Genomic DNA, 21,820 nt, shown 5'->3' with positions numbered 1-21,820 from the left:
CTCTACCGCCCTTGCCAAAGGGGTGCAATTATCCCTACAGGTTAAACCTCCTGATTTGGGGTGGAGAAGTTGTGTAAATGTGCTGCCAGTGTGGCAGCTTGGTGAATCAAACTCTCTGCTCTTACATAACTTCCTTCATTGTGAGTCCCACCTGATCATCTGCTGTTCTGGCAAGAAGATGACCGAAACCAGTGAGCAAGAGAGCTTTCACTGTCCTGTTGTTGCCTGGTCTCTCACCAATACTGCGCTGCCTGAGCTTGCTGCTGGTCTGTCCCTTGACATCTCTTATAGCAGAGAAGATATTCCCTTTGTGTAAGACATTTGACATTTGTCTTGACATCATTGACCAGAAACTGGCCAAAAGGAAAGCAGATGACTATGAGCAGGGTCTTCCCAGACCTTGAAACTCAAGACAGGAACCTGGCTGGCACTAAACCCTTCTCTTCACAAGAGAAAACAGGCCAAATCCAACTCACTTTCAACCATCTGTGCTTAGAGGGGATCAAGAGGAACACCTCTGTAACCTGCCAGCCTTTGTACTTGGTATTGTGTAGTTTACTGGTGAGAAACAATACTAGATGCACTTTTGATAAACTCTTTGTTGGACCTTTAATCTCTGCGCAGCTGTGCTCATTTGAAATGTGAAAGCAGACTGTGCTGTGCAGCACTGCACGTTGGTTAAGCAATGACGAATATGACAAAAGATTGTGACAACAATGACAATCACGATAATGATAAAAATAAAGTGATATAACAGGAAGATCTCTCATGTTACGTTTACATAGCATTAGCAATTAAGAGAAAAACTCAGAGTTTCCAAAAGATGGATTGGGAAACAAATTCCCAGACAACAAAGATAAAGACGTAAGTGATATTTATTTAATTATGAGGCTGGTTTTTGAGGGGAAAAAAAGAGACATTTCAGATTTTAAACTTGGAAGCACAGAACTCTGGGTTTGATTCCTTATGGACGTAAAGGAAGTAAACTCTTGCTTCAGCCATTTATATACAGTATCCCTGCTTTTGTCATGAATGTTTCCCAAATCCCAGAATTTTTATCCTTGTCTAGAAAGAATTTGAATGGCTTTTAGAATGGAATTAGACCTAATTAATGCTTTTCTGCTGATTTTGGTAGGATTTTGAAACCAAAAAAAAGCAGAAGATAATGAGCTCTAATCACTCTATTTTCTGGATCGTTCTTATGGTAGTAATGCTGCTCTCTCTAAATATTACAGGATGATCTGGGACCTCATCCAACTCATGCTGAAGTCTTTCCACTCAAATAGGATCCTTGGAGAAAAAAATTAGAGATGATTACTCAGTAAATACAACACATTATCTGTTACAGGTCTTTCATTTACTCTTGCATTTGTTCCAAAGCTTGGTACAAGGTGCTTAAAAGAACTGGCCTAAAGTTGGATTCTACCCTTCTTATTTTATAGATTTTTTTTATTAATATAAAAAAGGAGCAGGAAATTTATGAAAATGCAGGCCATGTCAACACGGTTCAATTTTTCAACTTGTCATCTTGTCGCCGTTCTAACGGGAAGAGCCTGAAGAAGGCCCTATGGCCAACTTGTCAGATCTAATCTTCCCTTCTACTCTTAGCGGATATTTTATTAACAGTTTTTAAGACTGTTTTTTATTTATTTTGCAGTCTATGTGCTGAGGCAGCAGCCAGTTTGTTTTTCTTCATCTTCTTCTCACTTTCTCTCTTCTTGCTTTCTGCTATGAGAGGAGTTGGCTCTTCTGGCATCTGAGTCCACAAATCACAGCAAAAAGGGATTGTTGCAGTTTTCATAAATGTGGTGTTACTTGAAAATTATAGACTGCAACTGCTTATTGCAGTTCTGTACTATGGCTGTAAATTGGACCCTGTATCTTTCTGGTGACAGTCATTCCTGCAACAGACCTTTTAGGAAATTGAAAGGGAAATTAAACAAGAGCAAAGGGTAGCTTTCTTTTAATCTTTGACATGCCTTCCTGAAATCCTTATCTATCATATTCAGGCAGAGATGTTACTGAATTGGTGGTGGATTTAGATGTTGCCTATTTCTGATTTTGCAGCCTGCTGATCCTGCACGGCCTTTGAGACAGATCTGTTGGCAAGGCCTACGCCTACGTGAAAGGTTGTGAGTGATAGACCAGGGTGATGTGGCACCAAGGGAGTGCGTTATTTCTTCATATCCAGTATTGGTTCATTTGTAGATCAGCTTTCTCAAGACAGTTTAAAGGGACTGAACTAGACACGCTATGGCCACAGGTCAGGAATGATTTGCAAGAAGGTTGAGTGGTCACAGAAGGAAGGCTGCATGGTGACTTAATTTCTTTCTTGCATGAGAGACAGAAAAATGTACTGAACTCTCCACTGTGCCCTTTGCTGGCCACCAGGATCATGTAGTAGTGGCCAGTTCTGCCTCAATGGTTACGTACTCTGTGCAGGATAGACATGGCTGGAGGAAGAGCTGTGACTGCTCATCCTGAGCCAGGGCACAGGATGGTTTACTGGGCATGGTGGTGATGGGTTCAGTGGTTCAATTAGATGATCTTCGTGGTCTTTTCCAACCTTAACCTCTGATTCTATGATAGCTGGTGCACAAAAAAATTAGTAAACTACTGATCTTCCTTTCCCATCCCTTGTGAGGAAGGGAACTGCAAAGGCAAGGTGTGCTTTTACAGCTCTGTACCTGCTTGAGCTGATGCATCTTACTCACCACCTGTGTGGAAGGATTTGCTCAGTCCAATCCAGCCCTGCAGTCCTGGCCTTCCATCAAGTTTGGTTTGATGGGAAGGTTTCTCACCTAACCTTACCTTTCTCTTCACCACAGCATTCACCTCAAATGAACTCTGTGTTGACACTCGTGGAGGTGAAAAGCCTCTGTCTGGAAAGGACTTTTCATTTCTGCTCTACAGGAGAACAAGTATTAATTCTGGCTATGGCAGTTCCTCTGGGCCCACACCTCTGACACACCCAATATAAAGAGAGTTGAAACAAGCACTTACCCCTGGGGGTAGGAGGGGTGCTCTGGTTTATCACCTTACCACGCCCCGGATACAGTCCTGGCTCCCTCCAGGCCCTGCTGGAGAACCAGGGTCTTTCCTCTTGTGTGACGAGGGCGATGCCGTTGTTCCTCTCCCTTTGCAGCCTCTTGTTCCGTGGTCTGTGCTGCAAGAAGATGGTCAGGTACAGTGCACCTTCTCTCACATGTCAGTGAGTATCAGCTAGTCCCATAAGTATCCTTAGTCATGTATTTAACATCCTCACACATCTCAAACCAAACCAGAAAGCTGACCTTGAAACACCTGTACCTCTCCAGAGCTTCTGGTGTAGTTGCCAGTGAAACAATACCTAACCCAAAACACAGAATGACAAATCTGCAGGCACGCCTGGTGAGAACTGGCACAGATGATAGTTTTGCTTAGCACTCTGCCAGAGCAGACTTTCTCACTCCCTTTGCCATGTTTAAAGGGATACGAGCAAGTTAAAAGACACAGTTAAAAGCATCAATTTTCCTCATCTTTGCTGTGAGTCTTACTTGTGATTATTCTGAATAAGAGATCCTAAGAAACCAAATTTGCTTTTGATCTTTAGCACCACGCGTTTACTTTTCACTAAGCTGAAACAAGAAAAAAACCCTGGAACTCAATTTCACTTTTGTCTGTCCCCTGTTTGTTTTCATGTATGAGCACAGTGTGGCAATGTTCAGGCTGTAGATGATGCCAAGGAAAACTGAAGTCCAAACCAAGAAGCTGCTTTTACTGGAATTTAGAAAAACAAATACAGAACACTTTCTGTTACTCATTTTATTTCATTTTTAATAAATCTAAATTTCAGGTCAACTCAACCTGACAGTATTTATCTAAATAAATGTACTACATTATGGGAATGAGAGCTGGACTCTAAATTGGAGGAGGAGGAGACTTTGATTAGTATTTGGCTAGGAAGGAGGAAAGCTTCTAGAACAGTGGGGTTTGAAGGCCTCGCCGTGTTTGCACTGAAGTGGGTATAAATTTTATGAGTGACTTCAAAGGAAGTAGATTCAGACTCTGCATTGGTGCTTCTACATTTCTTTATAACTCTCATGCAAATCTTGTACTTCTGGCTAACTTGGAGAGCTCGCTGGAGGGGTTATTTGGAGTTGTCTTAAACCTATATGCTGCTAAATGATTTACTGGATATCTAGATACCTATAATCCTGGAATTAGACCTACTGGGATATAAATCCCTGAAGCGCACAAGCAGTTAAATAAGGACTGAAAGGAAAAAGAAAAACCCATCTAATCCTTTCCACGCTAAGGTATATAATAGCACAAAATTGGGAAAATCCATCTTCCACACCGAATAAAGAGTGATTACAAATGAAGGCAAGAACATTATGCAAAAGTATTAGGAGCTTGCGAAGTACTGTGATCAAATAGAGCAACAAACAATTCCTGAAAGAAAGGGAAACTTCATAAATAAATAAGTAGAGTTCCTTTTGCATGTGCTATATCAAAAATAGCAGCGGACCTCATTCTGTACCTTTATTGCAAAGCTGTCCTTTTTTTTTGTGCCAGAAGAGCATATGCAGAGCCCTCCTATGGGGAGTGAAGCCATGGGGTGTGAAAGTGCTGCATATAGGGAGCAAACACATATTGGACTGCCTGTGATGGGAATTAGCAGTCTGCATCCAAAACCTGCTTTGGACAGGGAGAAAGCTGGCTGAGGAGTGGCCCAAGCATCAGGGTCTCTTGGTATACTTGTTGCTCCAGGTGGGCTGAGAGCACAGTTCTCATTTCAGACAGCCAAGCTCAGGAATGAGGTCCCCAGTTCTGGCTTCACTCTGCAGGTGGTGAACTGACTACGTACGCTCTGAAAGGGTAAATGCCATTGTATGAGAGTAATGGAGTCAAGAGAACTTATTTGGAAGGACCTCAGCATGAGTGAGCTGCTACAAAATACTGCACAGTGCTGAGGAAATTGGGAGAGGAAGAAAGTAAGTTTAAGCTTATAGAATGGTCTGCACAGCAGCTGCTGAAAGGGGGCAAACAATGTTCATTCCATCGAGTGAGTGAGGTGGTGTGCAAGGCAGCATCTCTGAGAACAAGGGTTATTGTTGTATTCGCTGCAGTTATCCAGTGGGAAAGGGAGTGTTGTGCTCCCATCCTAATTCCTGAAGTGTTCCTGGAAGAGCCAGCTGATGAACTGACTGTGGTGCTTCCTATGCTTTGTCTGGTCATTCTGAAATTGATTTCACAAATATTTCATGTGTGTCAGGTGGGCTGATGAGCTAGAGAAGAAATCTAAGAACAATTGATCCTACCCTTGCTCTGCTATCCATCCTTCTCACCTTAATATTGCAGGAGTCGGGCTGCATCCTGCAGTCCTGGTGTTAAGTGATTAGAAGCAATTGCTGCAATAAGATCACTTGTCTGTGAGCAGTGAAACACATTGCAGGATCTGGGCCTGCACCACTGTTAAGTGGATGTGATTTTGTACAAGTAGTTGCACTCATGCACAATGAATGGATGGATTACTTTGATCATTTAACAAAACGAGCAGAGACAGGTAATTAGTTGTGGCTAGTAAATATTTGCCCAGTATTCACAAGTATGAGTGGATCATGGTTATTCTGCCTCTGGGGCTATTTTTGCATAATTTCCTTTGTTTGGTAACATAATGTGCATTCCAGACTCTAGGGTAGAGAGGTATAATCCCTTTGTAGGGGAACCTGTGTGTTTGCTAACATCCCCCTGCAGTTTGTGGCTGCTTTCTGCCCACCTACCTGGTGCTGTGTACTGCTGAAGAAGCAGCAGAGGATACCTGCCCATTCTGGGAGCCAAAAATACGACTTGGCCAAATGAGGTCTGCTAAAACCACATGCTTCCAAACCACTCTGAGTCTCAATGCCGTTGCATGTGTTTTGCCCTTCAATGGGCTATTTCTATTAGTGTGTTGTGGAGTCAGCATTTCTCTCGATAAATCTTATTCTACAATAGGCATTGCTGAAGTGGAGAAGTTGCTGGGCTCCCAGACCAGTTTCTCACGTCCCACACATGATGTGCGCGTCCTACGCTGGCGCCTTGGCCTTACTCACCAGGGCCTGGCGGAGCCCACAGGACATGCAGCAGTTTCACCTCTGGCTGCAGCCCTTCAAAACCTGCTGCTAGGTCAAAAGAACTTCCTTTGAGGTTTTTTTTTTTCCTTGGAGATGCATGTTTTAATTGCTCCTCCACCAAATATCAAAGAGAGCAAGCAGATAAAGGTTAAGCTTCCTCTGCATTCCACCAGAGGTCCCAGCTGGTCTTTCTCTTCCAGCAGCGACCCTGGGGCAGAAGTCGATGCTTTTTATTTCCTCTCACATATGCAAAACAAAACCTTAATCAGGCGTGACATAACTGTTCTTCTCCATGTGTAGTTCAGGGGGTTTTCCCTAACAATTACACCAGATGCAGGGTGGCCCAGAACTTTCTAAACATTTTGGCTGAAATTCTATTCAAAGTTTTATCACAGGGCTTTGCATTTGGACGAATTTCACCCCCAGTTTCTATTTCACCTATATTACAGATTTTTATGCCAGCAGGAATCATTTTAATCATCTTGGCTGATTCCAGCTGATTTCACTTGGTGATTCCAGCATTGTGGTAGAGCTGCAGCACATAGCTTAGCAGTACATTTGACCTTGATTTAAAGACTCCTGTGACAGGGAGTTTGTCCTGGATAGTTTACTACTGACTGTGGCTTGTTTCTATGGATCAATTACTTGGCTTACAAAACCTGAGCCCTATGGGAAGAGGAAGCAAAATCTAATGGTGTCTTCCTCCGCAGTTCCCATATTACCTCAGGCAGAGCTAACACTGCTCTGTTTTTGTTGATTATACAACCAAACGTTGAGGTGTTTTGTTTACAAATCATCACACAGGTGTTTTCAGAAATTCTGAGAAATTCTACATTAAAACAGTGCACCCAGAGTGCAGGATTCCTGTCTTCAAAGTATTTGCAGTGAAGTTCCTATATACTGTGCAGTGATGTAACTTTTTGGCAGTTAAAGTATTTCTTTTTATTCTTGGAGGCTTCAGTCTGGGAAACAGTGAGGTTGAAAGATATTAATGATGTTTAGCAAGCCAACACAAAACTAGAAGTTAACAGCAAAGATGTTGATTGTGTGAGCTGAAATGACATCTTAGAGGTAACGCTGGTTGTGCTGCAGTCAACTTTGGCTAGTTAGATCTGTGCAGTTCCCTGGGACCACAGTGGTCAAAGCCTGCGAGCTTATTCTTCTGGAAGTTGGCTGAATCCATTGCTCTCATTTCTTTCTTGAGAAATGAGGCCTGAGGATGCAGATTTCATACCTTGCCATGCACTTGTTTGCTCAGTACAGGCAGTACAGGCAGAAGGCAGGTAGCAAATGGTTTCCAAGCAATAATTTTCTCATGAGTTGCAATGAAAAGACAAAATCATAGAAGATTTGTGATTATAGAAAATTATCTGGGGAAAAAACACAGACACAGGCCCCATCTTGACTGGATCAATCATAATGACTTTGGGAAGTATCAGCCTGTTCTCTGCCTTTTCGCTCTGGTTTTTACTAAGAGAAGAATTGTTCCTTTCTGAAAAGTGCAACTTCTTGAATCTACCCAAACTTCAGCACTTCAAGTTTATTTGAGTTTTGCTGGCAAGAAATAAAAGAAACCAGTTCCTCTGTAGTTTCATCTTATCATTTAGATATTGGATATGGCAGTATTTAGGTGATACTAGTACTGTATCTGTGTTTTTAGTAAACAATACTGGACTGATTACATAGGGTACTTGCTATTACATTGCTTTCACTTACTGATACGGTTGATGGCTATGATTATATTAGAAAATATCTGAATCAACAAATGATGCTTTTAATGAAATGCAAATGTCAACACGATGCATACACACACACACACACACATATATATACATACAAAGGAGTTTCTTGGTCAGAAAAGCATGTTTACCATAACTGGCTGGTAAAGGAGAGAAAAATCATCTTCTTGTGGAAATAAAAAATCAGAGGGAAAAAACCCCAAACCAAACCCTCTCAAAATGTTCAGTGCTGGTGATAGATAACCTTATCCTCAAGTTTCACAAGACAAGTCCTATTGACACCAACAGGACTGTGATTCAGCCCAGTGTCTGTTGGCCTGTGGGACACAGCGCAGCTCTTCTGCAAATGTGATTATCTCTGACCCACTCAAATGACAATAAGTGAGAACTTTCTCAAGGCTTCAGATATTTCCATCTGGTAGAGGAAGGATGCTCTTGAAGCAGGTGTCTTCTGGCCTTTTCAACTCTCGGTGGCCAGTCTCCAGCTGGCTGAATGGTGGGACTATTCACATAGTAAGGGGAAACTTCCCTGCGTGCACACTTCCTTTTACGACTAATACCCATCCCACAAAGAACCTGCCTGAGATATTGCAGCCTGTTTCAGATTCAGCTCTTCATCTAGAGAAAAAGTTTCACAGAGGTATCTGCTGCCTATTTCATCTCAAACAGCATGGAAGAGCTGGCTATCATTTCTACTAACCTACTAATTCGGCAGTCCCAGGGCATTGTCTTCTGTTTGTTTTATTCCTAACCTGAAAAAACCATTATGCCATAGCTTCACTTCTCAGTTTTTGCCCTTTCATTTATTTATTTTTTCCTAACAGCGACAAGCTCTAAGCACAGGTGGCTGCTGTGGTTCTTTGTTTCTGATGATAGCTATTGACCTGCCAACTCGTCATTCCCTTGGTAATAGTAAACAGGTTCCTAATGGTTAAACTTCCTTCCATTTAAATTCTGTAGTCCAAAAATAATCTAGCATTTTATTAGCCAGGGAACATATTATTAAACACATACATCATTCTTACCAGACTGTACCTCTGTAAACCTGAGTAGTTTTAAGTCAATATTTTAGGTTTTGTTGTTGTGTTTTGTTTTGTTTTGTTTTTGTTTTGTTTTTTTTTTAGGATAGGACTCCAAACAATGGAAATTAAAAAGTGAATGGAGTGATTGGTATGTAAGTCGAAGTCCTGGGAGCGAGAAGCTATACACAATTTTGACAGTGTGTTTGAAACTATAAGAGAAAGAGTATCTGATGAGTAGCAGACTCCTTGCTGGCTCTGATAGACTCAGAAGTCAATAGTTGATTTCTGGGAGTTTATTTCTCTGGATTATCTCGGTTTACATGAGATATGACACCTAGAATTTTTATGTTTTTTCTCTATTTACATTACTTGTTTAAATTGTAAAAATCCATTACACTTTCTCAGCAATTAAAAGAAATGGCATCAGCTGGATGACCCCTTGAATTTCTTGATAGGAAACTAACAGAGTTTTCATGTGTTAATGTGATCTGGGAAAGACCCCTCCTGGTATAGCCAAACCATATGGAATTTATATCTCTGTCGGTATACGGGAAAGCGACGTTATTTACTCCAGGACATGGAAATGCTCTCATTGACTTTCTTTGTGAATGAGTGTTAGCGCTGGCAGAGCTGACAGGCCGATAGCACAGGCTGGGCCAGAGCGCGAGCCAGCAGGCTCTGGTCAGACTCTTGCACACACTGCTCTGCCAAAGGACTTCAGGCTTCACCTCCAACACCCTTGTTTTTCCATTACTAAGACTTTCCTAAGCATGCAGAGCCAAAGAGGCACATTAGCACATGCCTGCGTGCCAACAGGCACGCTGTGTCTCTGCAACCAGGAAGCACGCCTGGTATATAACAATGGCCAGAGCTCTTCACCTTTGTTTTTCAACTGTGTTAATCTGAGCCACCTTACCTAATATCACTTAGGTGACCTGATTCATTATTTAAGTGAACTGTAGTTGGCCAATGTATCCAGATTTCCTTTTCCCATAATAATGGGAAACAACAGCCTTCCTTCTCCTCTTGTTGCCTCAACTGGATGCGTTACAGGGATGATCCTGTCCTGTTGTGCTCTTTCAGAGATGTTGGTGAGTTCACTCTGGGTGGCCACACTCCCTTGGACATACCGTTGCATGGCTTCAAATCACCAAGTTATCCTCTGTGAGAACCTTTCCTATCAACGTGGCGGCTGCTGCTTCCCTTCAGTGAAACTCATTCCCGTTGGTTTTCAAAGCCTGTTCCTGCCATGCTTTGGGGGAGCTGTGCTTTTCTATGCTTAGAAAGTTTAACTAAAAAAAATTATAGAAAAATGGGGTTTTCTGGGTTGTTCAGCTCTTGAAACAACTTGAGGTCACAAATGGCTTATCTCTTGTTTCTCAGTGGAGAAGGTGGATCAAGGGGAAACCGTCTCCCCTTTCAAATGCATGTAGAACTCAGAAAGTATATTTCTCATTTTTTAGTATAAATCCAAACTTTTCAGGTCACACAATCTCTTCTTTTGAATGATGAAAACAAACTTCAATGCAGCAACTAGAGAAGAGCCACCTTTGGTGGCTGAGCCATCTTAATTAGCTGAATGCTTTACAATTAACAGTCCAGTGGCTCGCTTTACATGCACGGCTTTACAGAGAGCAGAGTGAAAAATACTTATAAAGCATTCATATTAGCCTTTGTTTTAAACGGTTACAGAAATGCTGTTATGGCCACTGACTACCACCAACGATCATAAGGCCGTACTGCTCTAGGTCACTCACAAAATGGTTGCCAATATTTTCTCAGCAAACTCCCTATTGATTGCATAAATACAGTACAGTACCCATGAGGTAGTGTTGACCTGTCACATAGTAAAGATGTGGCAAGCCCCATAATTCATTACCAGTTGGAAATAGAACATCATTGGAGAGATAAGGATAACAATGACTTTCCATCCAATGATAAATTACTAGCAGCTGCATTATTTTCCCTCACTTATATATGGCTCTCTTTATTGAATTTAGCTTGAGATAAATAAATGATCTGCCAGGAGCCTGGTTAATATTACTTCTCTGGGACCCATTTCAGGCCCAACTAGGCTTTTGCTGATAATATCTTTAAGCTTTTCAGTAGGGAGAGACATAACATTTGTTTCTGACAAGAACCCTATGTCGCCTTATCTGTTTCATTTGAGAGGCCGTCGACCTCAGCTTCTTTAGTTAAAATGAGAGCTTTACTGTAGAGGCGAAGTTCTTGAACTTGACTCTCTTCTTACAATGGGATTATATGTCCCGGTTATAAATTTGAAGCCACACATGATATACAGTTATTCTTAGCATTTCCTGTTGATCTCAGGGTGGTATTGATTGCCCTGCTTTTGAATCTTTCTTCTACTGGTTTGTAGATTCCATCTTTTTTATATTATTATTTTTCCAACTCATGATAATCCATGAGCTTGTCGATGCACACTTTTATTTAACTTCATGCATTTGTTCCATTTGAAAATGACAGCATTTTTTCACCATCTCTCCCTCCGCCTTCCTCCTTAGGAAGAAATCAGCTTAACAAATGCAGATCCACTTGGTTAAAAAATAAGAAGTCTGGTGTAAGAACAAAAGGTTAACTCTTTCTGTGAGTCAGCATGCCCAGGAAGGCTCCTGAACGCCTGAGATTTTTTTATTACCATTAATAATTGATCTTCTGTTGCAGTGGTTCTGGCCTTCGCAGATCCTATTGGAAGAGATGAGGCAGAGATGGGATGGAGCGGAGGTGTGAGGAAGCAGACATAATCAGCCTGTGCTGTTGTGTTACAATAGCTGTTTGGATACCTCGAATGTGATATTTCTGTTAGTTCTGGGAAGCCCTATCATCAGGCTATAGATTAAAATCAGACAGTTGCCATTTTTCATGCAGGGTGAATTAGAGAAAATTAAACTCGACCACTTCTGATAAATCCTCTCATAAATAAACTAGCTGGTGGTGTTAAATAGGAGTCCAGCCACAGTTTGAATCCCATCTCAGAGAACAAAGAACACGTTCTGTCTGTTTTAACACTCCATCATCATTACTGTTATTTATACTATAGCAATGCCTGAAGGCTCCAGCTGAGTTTGAAGCCCCCATCTGCTATAAGCATAATGAGGCTTGTGCAGAGAGCTTGCAGCAGACAAGATAGAAAGAGGAGGGAAAGCACTGTGATTACCTTCCTGCACCTTCTGCTTTCCAGATGGGAAACTGAGGCACAGAGCAGGAAAATAGTTTGCTTAAGGCAAAATCTTTGGCAAAGTTGGCAACTCCTGAGAGATCTGGTGGGTTTTTGCCTTGATTTGAATTCATTTTCTGCAGACTTTTTTTCTCTGGAGGGTCACCTGTCTCTTTTATGCTTTCCCACCAAGCAAAAGTGAGGAGATAAAACAGGAATATGGTGATAAATCTGTTTTATCTGATGTTGGAAGAATTTGTTGTTAGGAGAAAAGGCACACCCTAAATAGCATCCTGCATAGATTTGTGTAAGGGAAGATCTAATCTGTAGGTGTATTCATTTTAATTTGAAAAATATCATCTTGAAAGTAAATAAGGACAATTTGCCTTTTCATGTAACACGAATGGTTTTGGCATGGACTGATCATTTCCCATGTCAAATCAGACATATTGCACAATGCTCCTAAAAGACGTAGAGATTAATACTTATTAACTCAGAGAAGTGGAGCGACCACGTGACATTGTCAGCCACAACCATTTCCTGTTTTCTAGAGGGACTGACAGCATCTTCTCACCACTAATTATTAGCTAAACTCTTCAGAAATTAATTTCACGTACAATCACAAACACAGACAGCAGGAAAAAAAAGAGAGGGGGGGGATGGCGGATATTGAACGTATTATTTGCTGCCAATGAATGATAATACATTTTCCATTTCTGCCGTGCTGCCATTCTTATGTTTCCAGGAGTAGCCTGTAAGTATCTGGATGCTATTCACACATGCACACAAAGCCCAATTAGAGAGGCTTCATGCAGAGCTTCCCACACTGACTGGATGAACTCCTGTGCCCTTGTGTGTGCACCATGTGCAAGGGAACAGGGACTGCAGCGAGATGCATGTGTTGCACCCTGAGCCAGCTGGGATAACGTTTCCAGGGGTGTCTGAGCCCACATTCCAGTAGCTTTGTCATCAAATTACTTTATTCCCAACGTCTTCTGTGTAATGTCCTGTTTGAGCCTGGAGGTGTGTTTGCTTCTTGGTAAAGCCATCAGGCATCTCTCAGCTCCATTGCAACTCTGTCACTGCAGTGGGTAAATGCAGCCTCTTTGTTTTGTGAGCCCAGAAACCAAAATGCTTAAATGACTTGGCCAACTCAGCTGGGACTGAAACCCTTTTGGACTTAACAGGACATCCTTCCTTATGGTTATGTTCCCTGTTGACCTGGCAGTGAATGCGGCTTTCATCTGCAGCCCTGTACTTGGTTCACTCATCCTGGAGGAGGCCTGACCCAAAAACCTTTCCGCAGGGATGGTTGTACTGCACAAACGGTGTCCATAAGAAAAAATGATTTCTTCATCTACTTTGAGGCTACCAGAGAAAATAACCTTTGGTGTACTGCTGAGTGGTTTTCAGCTGTGCTGTCAGTACATTTATGACAAGGATTTTTGCAAGCTTTGGCAGAGGAACTGTAGCTTCTATATCTACCTGTAAATGTGCTCTGGTTTGCTTGGACCACAAACTTCTTGGTTTTGATACTTAGCCTCCTCTCTGTCCACCTGTATAAAAGCACCACAGTAATATCCTTGCCATCCATCTAGCACAAGCTGTGTCTGATGTGGCTGACAATTGACAGAACGTATCTGCCCTTTTTTTATTTGCTGAAATTGTTCTTGTTTTGTTACTTCAGTTCCTTGGTCTTGGAGAAGCAGATCTCTAAATAGTTTAGCTCTTTCGTTAGCCAACGGCACCACTCCATGCTATGCATCAACAAGGCTGGAGAACAAGGCTGTCTTTAAGTGAAGAAGCCCTGCCTTTTCCTCCCCGCATTCACAGAAGCTAAACATGACTTCTTATTTCTGTCATTCATCCTGTTAAGCAAAGTCCAGACTGCCAAGTGAAACCTCGTTTGCCAATTTCCAGAGATGGCAAGCTTATGTATCTGAATCATAAACCCTGAAGGAAGGGCCTTATCTGATGTGGTACACCAGGCCTAATGGAGCTGGTATATGCAGCTGCATTACCTTGGGTAAGAACTTCATCAGAGCCTCTTATAAATAGCATGCCTGATATTACATGCATTGTGCCGAAGGACACGGGTGTTTATATTTACAGACCTGGTACTTACCTGCTTTAAGTGATTCTTTGGTGGTAGGATCCAATTGAGCAATACTCTAATCTTGCTTAATTCACTTTGAAATTCCAGCTCTGCAGGAAGATTTTGGATCAAATGCAGCTTGACTGGTTATTGTCAGCCTTCCCTGTAGGATGGAGATGCGTTGTGTTGATGATCTAAAAGCAAGAGTGCAAGTGAAGAAAGGCTGTTTTCACTTGTAGCCATTACTGCTGAACATGTTGTTCTGATGTTTTACCCACAAAGCCCTAAGTGTCCTTATAAATGTAAAATTTCCTTCTTTTTCCTTGAGCAGATGGAAGACTTAGATGGAAATGAAAAAAAAACATAATTTGCCAGAGTCCTCAATTAATCATAATCAAGTTTGTGCATGTTATGCTCTACAAGGGTTACAACAATGAAACACAGGGAGAAAAGGATGCTTTCCTCAGGCAATTCTGAAGACATAAAAGCAATAAAGGAGCATACTTCAAAATAATGTGGAGATATATGACTGCACTAAATAAAAATGCTTCTTTAACGTACTGTAAAAATAAAGATGTTTAGTTAGATTTATCATTCTTGTTATAAATGCAAATTCATCCCCTGGACTGCACCATTGGCTCTGAAATCACCCAAGGGATGGTTAAGGCCCACTATTTTCTGTAATTACTCTAAAGTTGTTTAATTTGTTAAAGAGCTAACTAGATTGCTCATTCTTTTTACTCCAAGGCAATGTATGGGACACCTCCTTCCTGCATATACAGACGTTTCACTTAAATGCTACATTTGGGCCATTTTTTATTTGACAGAGTGAGAAGAACTTGGACTTGTTCAAGGCCTTTGATGTGGTTCTGCACCGCATTCTTATCTATTAATTGGAGAAATATGGATTTGAAGGCTGGACAATCCATTGGATAACGAATTGGTTGGATGGTTGTGGCTCTGTGTCCAAGTGGAGTCCTATGACAAGTGTCCATCGGGGGTCCATCTTGGGACTGGAGTTTAACATCTTTGTCAATGACATAGATAGTGCGATTGGGTTTACCTTCAGCAAGTTTGCTGATGACACCAACCTGAGTGGTGCTGTTAATATAGAGGGCGGTGAGGTACTGGAACAGCGTGTCCAGAAAAGCTGTAGGTGCCCAGTCTCTGGGGATGTTCAGAAGAAGGTTGTATGGGAGCCTTGAGATCCCTTCCAACCTAAGACCTTCTGTGAATCTGTGATAGTGTCTAAGAATGTTTTGCTTGTAAGTTTGCATGAATTGCCTTCAAACCTGTGAAAATGCATTTTTAAATGAGCTTTGCATGGAGTAATGCATGTTAACTGAATGCAACCCCACTCCCCAAATTCTCCCCTGGTTGACTTTGGAACATTCAAAACAGGTGGCATTCATTTCTGCAGCCTCATTCAACCACTGCAATGAGCAAATGAAACAATTGTTTTATTTGTAAGAGGAGATTATCCCTTGAAGGCAGATAGAAGGATACTGCCTACAGAACCCTATTTGCAGGCACAAAGAGCGCTTAGTCAATTTTTGGCAGTAATACTGAGCCTATTAGTTTTGGATAGGAGTTCGCTGATGTTCAGTGCTGTAGATTTCCAGTTAGTTCATGAAGAGCCTTTAAAATTACACACAGAGCTTCATTAATCGCCTCGGAAAAGAAGCAACAAATATCAGGCCCTCAAAGTGTCTGTGCACAGAATGGCCATTGATTTCAGTGAATATTCCTCAGTGGAAGACTGGTCCTACCTCCTGAGAAGGCAATTACAGCTTTCCCGTTAGTTACAGCAATATGAGAGCTTTTGCAGGATCAGGTCCTACTGGCTGCTGTCTTTCTGTCTGTCTATCTGTATCTATCTGTATTATCTAAATATGTATTTTATATACACATATATGCACATGTACGTATACAGAACCGAAACTCAATTTGTTGAAAGTGTAAATCAAAATGGAGACCATCACAAAATAGCAAAGATGGGATCTTAAAAAAGAACAAAATCTAAACATAGCTTTGGGGCCCTGAAATTGGGTTTGGTTCTTTTTGGTCCTTTCTCCTTCTATCAGAGAAGTGTTTGAATATTTGTTCTACACCAAACTATCCATAAAAGAGAATTTCCTGTGCCTTCCTTGCAAACTGCAGAACCCCACGTGATCCTTGATCTCAACAAATTGATTTATTTAAATAAAAGTAATGATCTTCTTTCCTTTAGCCAAACCCAAAGGCAAAATCCCATGTAACCCTGATCAGCAAACTGATATACTTACCTTCTTTTGCTCTCCTTTCTCAAACCCAAACAATACCACCCTGATCCCCAAGTAATAAGAAAATGATTTATGCAAACAACAATAATTATCTTTCTTTGCTCTCCCCCTTTAAACTGTATAATCTCAGCAGCTCCTTGTTTAACAAATTGATTTATTTAAATTAAACAAATGGTGATCTTCTTTTGACCTTTGTGGAGCACCTCGGTGGCAGACTTCTGTTATCATTGTTATCATCACCACTTTGCCCATACAGTTTGAGGGATGTATTTTGAAGTATAGCAGCATTCCTAACTAATCTTGATTCTTTGTGGTATGCTTAATCGAAGTTCATGGAAGTTCTGCTTCTATGCCATGATGTACCTTCCTCTGTATTATTTTTGGGCAAGGAAAGTTATTCATCCAGTTCCATAAGAGGAAATTGACAGAGGGTGACTCTGTGCAGTGTGTCTGCATGTGTCTCTCCCACTTAGCTACCCACAAGTGCCTTTCCAGACTGAGCATTTAAACCACTGGCAAACTCAGTGTTCAAATACATGCATTGCTACCTCACCTAAAACTCTGACAGAGCCATCTAGTGCCAGCCAGATGGTGACAAACAGCAGCAGCAGCTGACAGATGAGATCATAAACTCAAAGGACTTCATCCATTAGGTTTTAAGGATCTGTCAAACCTCAAGTTGTAATACAAGGAAGCACAACTTTTCTAGGGAGGAGGAGAGGCAGAGTCTTGCTTAAGAACCATTAATTCAACCTTTTTGGAAAAAAACATTCAATGTGTCCACATTTGGAAAGCATTCTGTGGAAGGTGCATAAGTACACACACACAGACATATATATGTTTAGACATTTGTGTACTTTTACTGTGATAGTTTTATTTAAGATTGTATTAAATAGTCATTTTGGCATTACATGGAATTACATAATTACATGTGCAATAAGCAAAAGTGCAAAAAGTCCCACTTAACACCTAATCATATGATATCTGTTGTGAAATGCTGGTGGAAGAGCCAATAGATATGACCGTTACTTTGCTATTAGCTCTGATTTTCTGGAGACGGGTATGGCCTACAGCTGGAATTTGGCGTAGATGGAAGAGGGATTAAGTGATAGTGGGAGCCTGAATGTATTGTATATAGAAGCATTCTTCCCTCGACCAGTTTCTGTGGCGCATATACTCTGAATAGGACACTGCTGTTAACCAGTCTTCCAGATTTTGTAATGTTCTGGGTTTTTTTGCAGTTCATTCACACTAAGTGTTTGCTTTGGTTTCAGACTTGCTTGTGTCCTCTACCAGAAGACAGTGACATGACACAAATGGTAGCACTTACTGCTCCACTCAAGTGATTCTTCATGGATAGACTGTGACTCCCCAGAGGTTGCAGAGGGAGGTAAGAATGATTGTACAGCATCAAAAGTGTTGTTTCATTCTAAAGCTATCAGGTTTTCACTCAGGTTTTCACTCTCTTGAATCCTTCACCTTCAAGGTCTGGTACATTTGAGACCCTCTTAAAATGTATGGGAGAACCAATAAGAACAATCAGTGTTATTGTTCTTGTGAAATCATTTCCTTTTTTTTTTCCCCCACTAATTTTAAGTGAGTCTTATAATGTTGGATATTATAGGAATCTCTGTGTGAAAAGCTTGGTCATGTCCATTTACACATAAACTCTTCATAGCGAATTCAGCTCAGATGGAAGAACCCTGCAAAAACCGAACAAGAATTTGCAAAGCAGGATTACAGACACTTCTGATGCTTTTCAAATCTCCCACTTGTCTCCTTCTAGTTTGAATTTATTTTTTTGTTCTCCTGAAAGTCAAATAATTGAGGCTTTTACATCTGATCCTTTGAATATATAGTCTCAAAATATCCTTGTGTATCTGCTTCAGAAAATTCAATTTCATAGAGCTTTAGGCTCTGATCCTCATCATGCATTACCTTTACCCCTGACTTACAGAAATAGAATCGATATGAAACTTAGACTATGGTGGTATGTAAAAATGTTGCATAAAATGTTAATTGTGGCAGCCTTTTAAAAAATATGGCCCTCCCTGTTGTCTTGCCAGAGAGGTAAGTATTTCTCCTGCAGATGGGCTGGAATTAGTGGAACATGAAATAATGTCAATGGTAATGGTAAGAGGATTAAACTGCAGTTCTGCTGTTATTGAACAGTTTGCAGAGACCATATTAAACAGCCACATCAGTCCACAGGTCAGCCCTGCAGTTCCACTAAGCAAACACAGATGCAGAGTTCCCTTTCATGGTCATCATTTCATGCCTTTGACATCCTTAGACTGTTGGGACTCAGTGGTGAATTTACAGGACAGAATGGGACAGATTTTGGTTTTGTCTGAATAGTTTTACATGGCTTAGTCCTGCAGCTTTCAAGTAATGATAGCAGTACAGCTAAGCTGAGTGCCAAGGTAGTCCTACAGAATGTAAAGGTTATTGACAAAGAGTTCTAATAGAAAGGAGAAAATAAATCAGCTGGAGAATTACAGAGCCTTTGGTCAATAATTGTTTAATATGACACAAATTTTAAGTGAAATTTACAGCATACAGCGCTCCACAGGTAGCCACTTCTTCCTGCAAAATGAAATAAACATGCAACCAGAGAGTGTAGCAATGAATTACATTCAACCTCAGAAATGCTTTAGCATGTCTTCGAGAGCTGCCTCCTGCTTCAGTGATGGATTATAACTTAGCATGGGATCCCACAGGCATGGCAAGGTATTTATGTAGTCTTCTGATTGCTCAGACACTTGGAACAAATGTATAGCTGGTGCTAACAGAAATCAGAGTATCGCTATCTCCCACTTTATTTCATTTATTTGTATTTAGCAAGTGCTGGAATACTGCAAGCCACCAAGCACAACCACAGCTGGAATATGGTTTCCAAAGCTTATTTAGAGTAGCTGTTATTCAGAATGAGTAGTGGTTAATCACTCCATATGTAGATTCCATTGATATCAGAGGGTCCATTAGCAGAAAGAGGTGCCATTCGGTGTAGTTGAGTATCTATCAGTTTGATCCCATGTTTGAAAACCTTGTATACTGTTCTGTTTGCAAATGCATGGAGAATTTGAAAAAAACCCTATGCCCGATCCTCACCAGAGGGCTAATAATATTGCAAAATGCTGAGGAGTTTGGTAGGGTGCTGGTTTTGCAGTGTTTCATTGCTCAGCAGGAAACAATTCTACATGCTCTTCATTTAGTATTGGACAGATATGTTTTCCATGTGCTATTTTCAGATCCGTACTTAAACTGATCCAAAATTCAAAGAGAAAAGAAAAAGCTGAGATTCACTTCAGCAGCAAACAATGTCAGGTGATGTTGCTTTAAAGAAAATGTTAATCAATCCAGATTTGCCTGGAACTGGGCCCAGGTTCACTCAACAGGTTGGTGAACCTTAGCAAATCTTTCAGTGAATCTGTTCTGTGTTTTGACTTTGTAACACAATCTGAAATCATCTGAGTTTCATGTGGTTTTGTTGTGCACATTTTGGAGTGCTGGTGGGGGGGTGAATCTTGGGAAGCACAGAGATGCTACATTTTGCTTGACGTGACAAGGTAAACTGTATTTCACTCTTCCTGACACTCCTTGATACCAAGTTGAAGAATGGTGTTGATGCTGTCAGCTTAGTATTAAAAGAGGAGACTATCACTATCTGTCAGTATTCCTGTGTCTACAGTGGTCTTCAATTCAGAGCCAAAATAAAGTCTTCAAATTGTATTCTAAATGACAGTATAATGAATTTTGTGCTGTTATATTTTTCCCTTTGCTTGGGGTAAATGCCAGAATTTTTCCTGTGTAGACAGACTCTGGAGTTGTGAGGAGGGCTGTGTTAGGTCTCTTGATGTTTGCTGGTGTGAAGAAGTTCTGTAGTGCTAGAAAGGATTAGGATTTTATTGTGAGCCTGTGGATAAACAACTTGTGCTTTAACTCTGTTCTGCTGTCATCTGAATGCATAAATGGGTGTAGCTGGCATCCATAGCTGAGTATGAAATATTTAAGGTCCATCTACACCCATCAGGTCAAATATATGATAAGGTGACATTTTCTATTAATTTTATTTCCAGTCCAAGACAGAGCCCAGAGCAATGGAGATGTGAAACACTCAATACAAGAAACAGAACCTGGCTCTTCAGTGCATGCCAATTTTTTCATTCTGATTTAGAGTGAGCATCAAAATCACTTTGCTGGAGCTGGGATTTTAGAGAGAGAGGCTGATAGGAAGAGCCCTGAACTTTCTGGCACTGATTTGTTGCCTTATACTTGAGATAGATCTGTAGGTCAGTATTATGAGAGATGGCCTGGAGAAGGGAGGACAGTGCGTGGAGGGTGCGTCAGTGACTGTAGCCTACTGTCCTAACATGTGTACGAGGTCAAACTGTCTAATGTAATGATCTTTTCTGACCTGAGAAATCTTTTAAGAGGGAAAAATCAAAGTCTGCAAAGGTAATAATTAAGAAAAAATGTAACGCTGCAGCGTCCTGCTGTGCCTCAGTGATTCTTCCCCTCCTAACCCATCACACGGGCAGTGATTCAGCCACAAATTGACTTGTTCTGTCATTCAGCTTAGAAGTACAGCAGGAAGGAAAAACAGTTTGCCAATAATATTCAAGCCGAAGCTGACATCTTTATTTTCCTCTAAAAGAGTTGCGTTTGCACCCGCTCGTATCACTGCATTTTTCCAGCAAGGTTGTCTCACTTATTTAACTTGACACACAGAGCACCCCTCAGAGGTCTTTGAGATTCAAAGCAGCATTGGAAGTGACAGCCCAGATAACGTGAGTAATCATGTTGGACCTTGTGGGACTGCACTGACTACTTTTTAATTGATAATTCCAAATTTCTATAACAAATTTATTTCTTAATTATATTCACCGTGTCATACATGGTAGCTAATGATTACCACTAGTTTAAGTTTGCAGCCTAGAAGATGTGTTCCCCTCCCCCGGTATTTAATCACAGTTTTCCTTCCAAATTAAGATTTTCTGACAAAGAAAACAGACAAAAGCTGCACATTAAATCCAATTCCTCCCAAATAAAGGAAGGTAAATTTTAGGTGCTAAATTAGATAAGTGATTTTAATTAGCTGATCATTTCAGGAAGATCATAAAACATTTAAATAACACTGAAGTTATGTATATTTAAGCAGTTTTATGGAGAATTAAAGTCTTAAGTGGTAAATTTAAAATGTAAATACAAAAGTCGATGGAGGAATGTTAATTGGCTTTTCCTGAGTTTCTCACATGGCCTGAGATGTTACAAGAGGAATCAAGAATTACAGTCATTGTAATAATATGGCCAATCCAAAGCTTATTAAAGTCCTTGGAATTTGTCCATGGAGTTCAGCAGCCATTACAGCAAAACAACAAATGCCTTTACATGGCTGACGTACTG

The 21,820-nt window shown here is 40.9% G+C and overlaps 1 protein-coding gene across 1 annotated transcript in view; it reads left to right on the top strand.

Annotated features, from left to right (window-relative positions):
• The window catches only part of LOC107319375 (uncharacterized), a 343,742-nt gene that overhangs the window by 118,070 nt on the left and 203,852 nt on the right, over nt 1–21,820 (top strand). The window contains exon 4 of the mRNA XM_085550607.1: nt 17,689–17,804. Coding sequence (XP_085406733.1) covers nt 17,689–17,720 — 32 coding nt within the window. The 3' untranslated portion in view covers nt 17,721–17,804. The remainder of the gene's footprint in view (nt 1–17,688; nt 17,805–21,820) is intronic.

The sequence above is a fragment of the Coturnix japonica genome, chromosome 6 (assembly GCF_054131305.1).
Source record: "Coturnix japonica strain WE chromosome 6, WE-NBRP24, whole genome shotgun sequence".
Lineage (NCBI taxonomy): Eukaryota > Metazoa > Chordata > Aves > Galliformes > Phasianidae > Coturnix > Coturnix japonica.
This window is presented reverse-complemented; position numbering and strand designations above follow the sequence as displayed.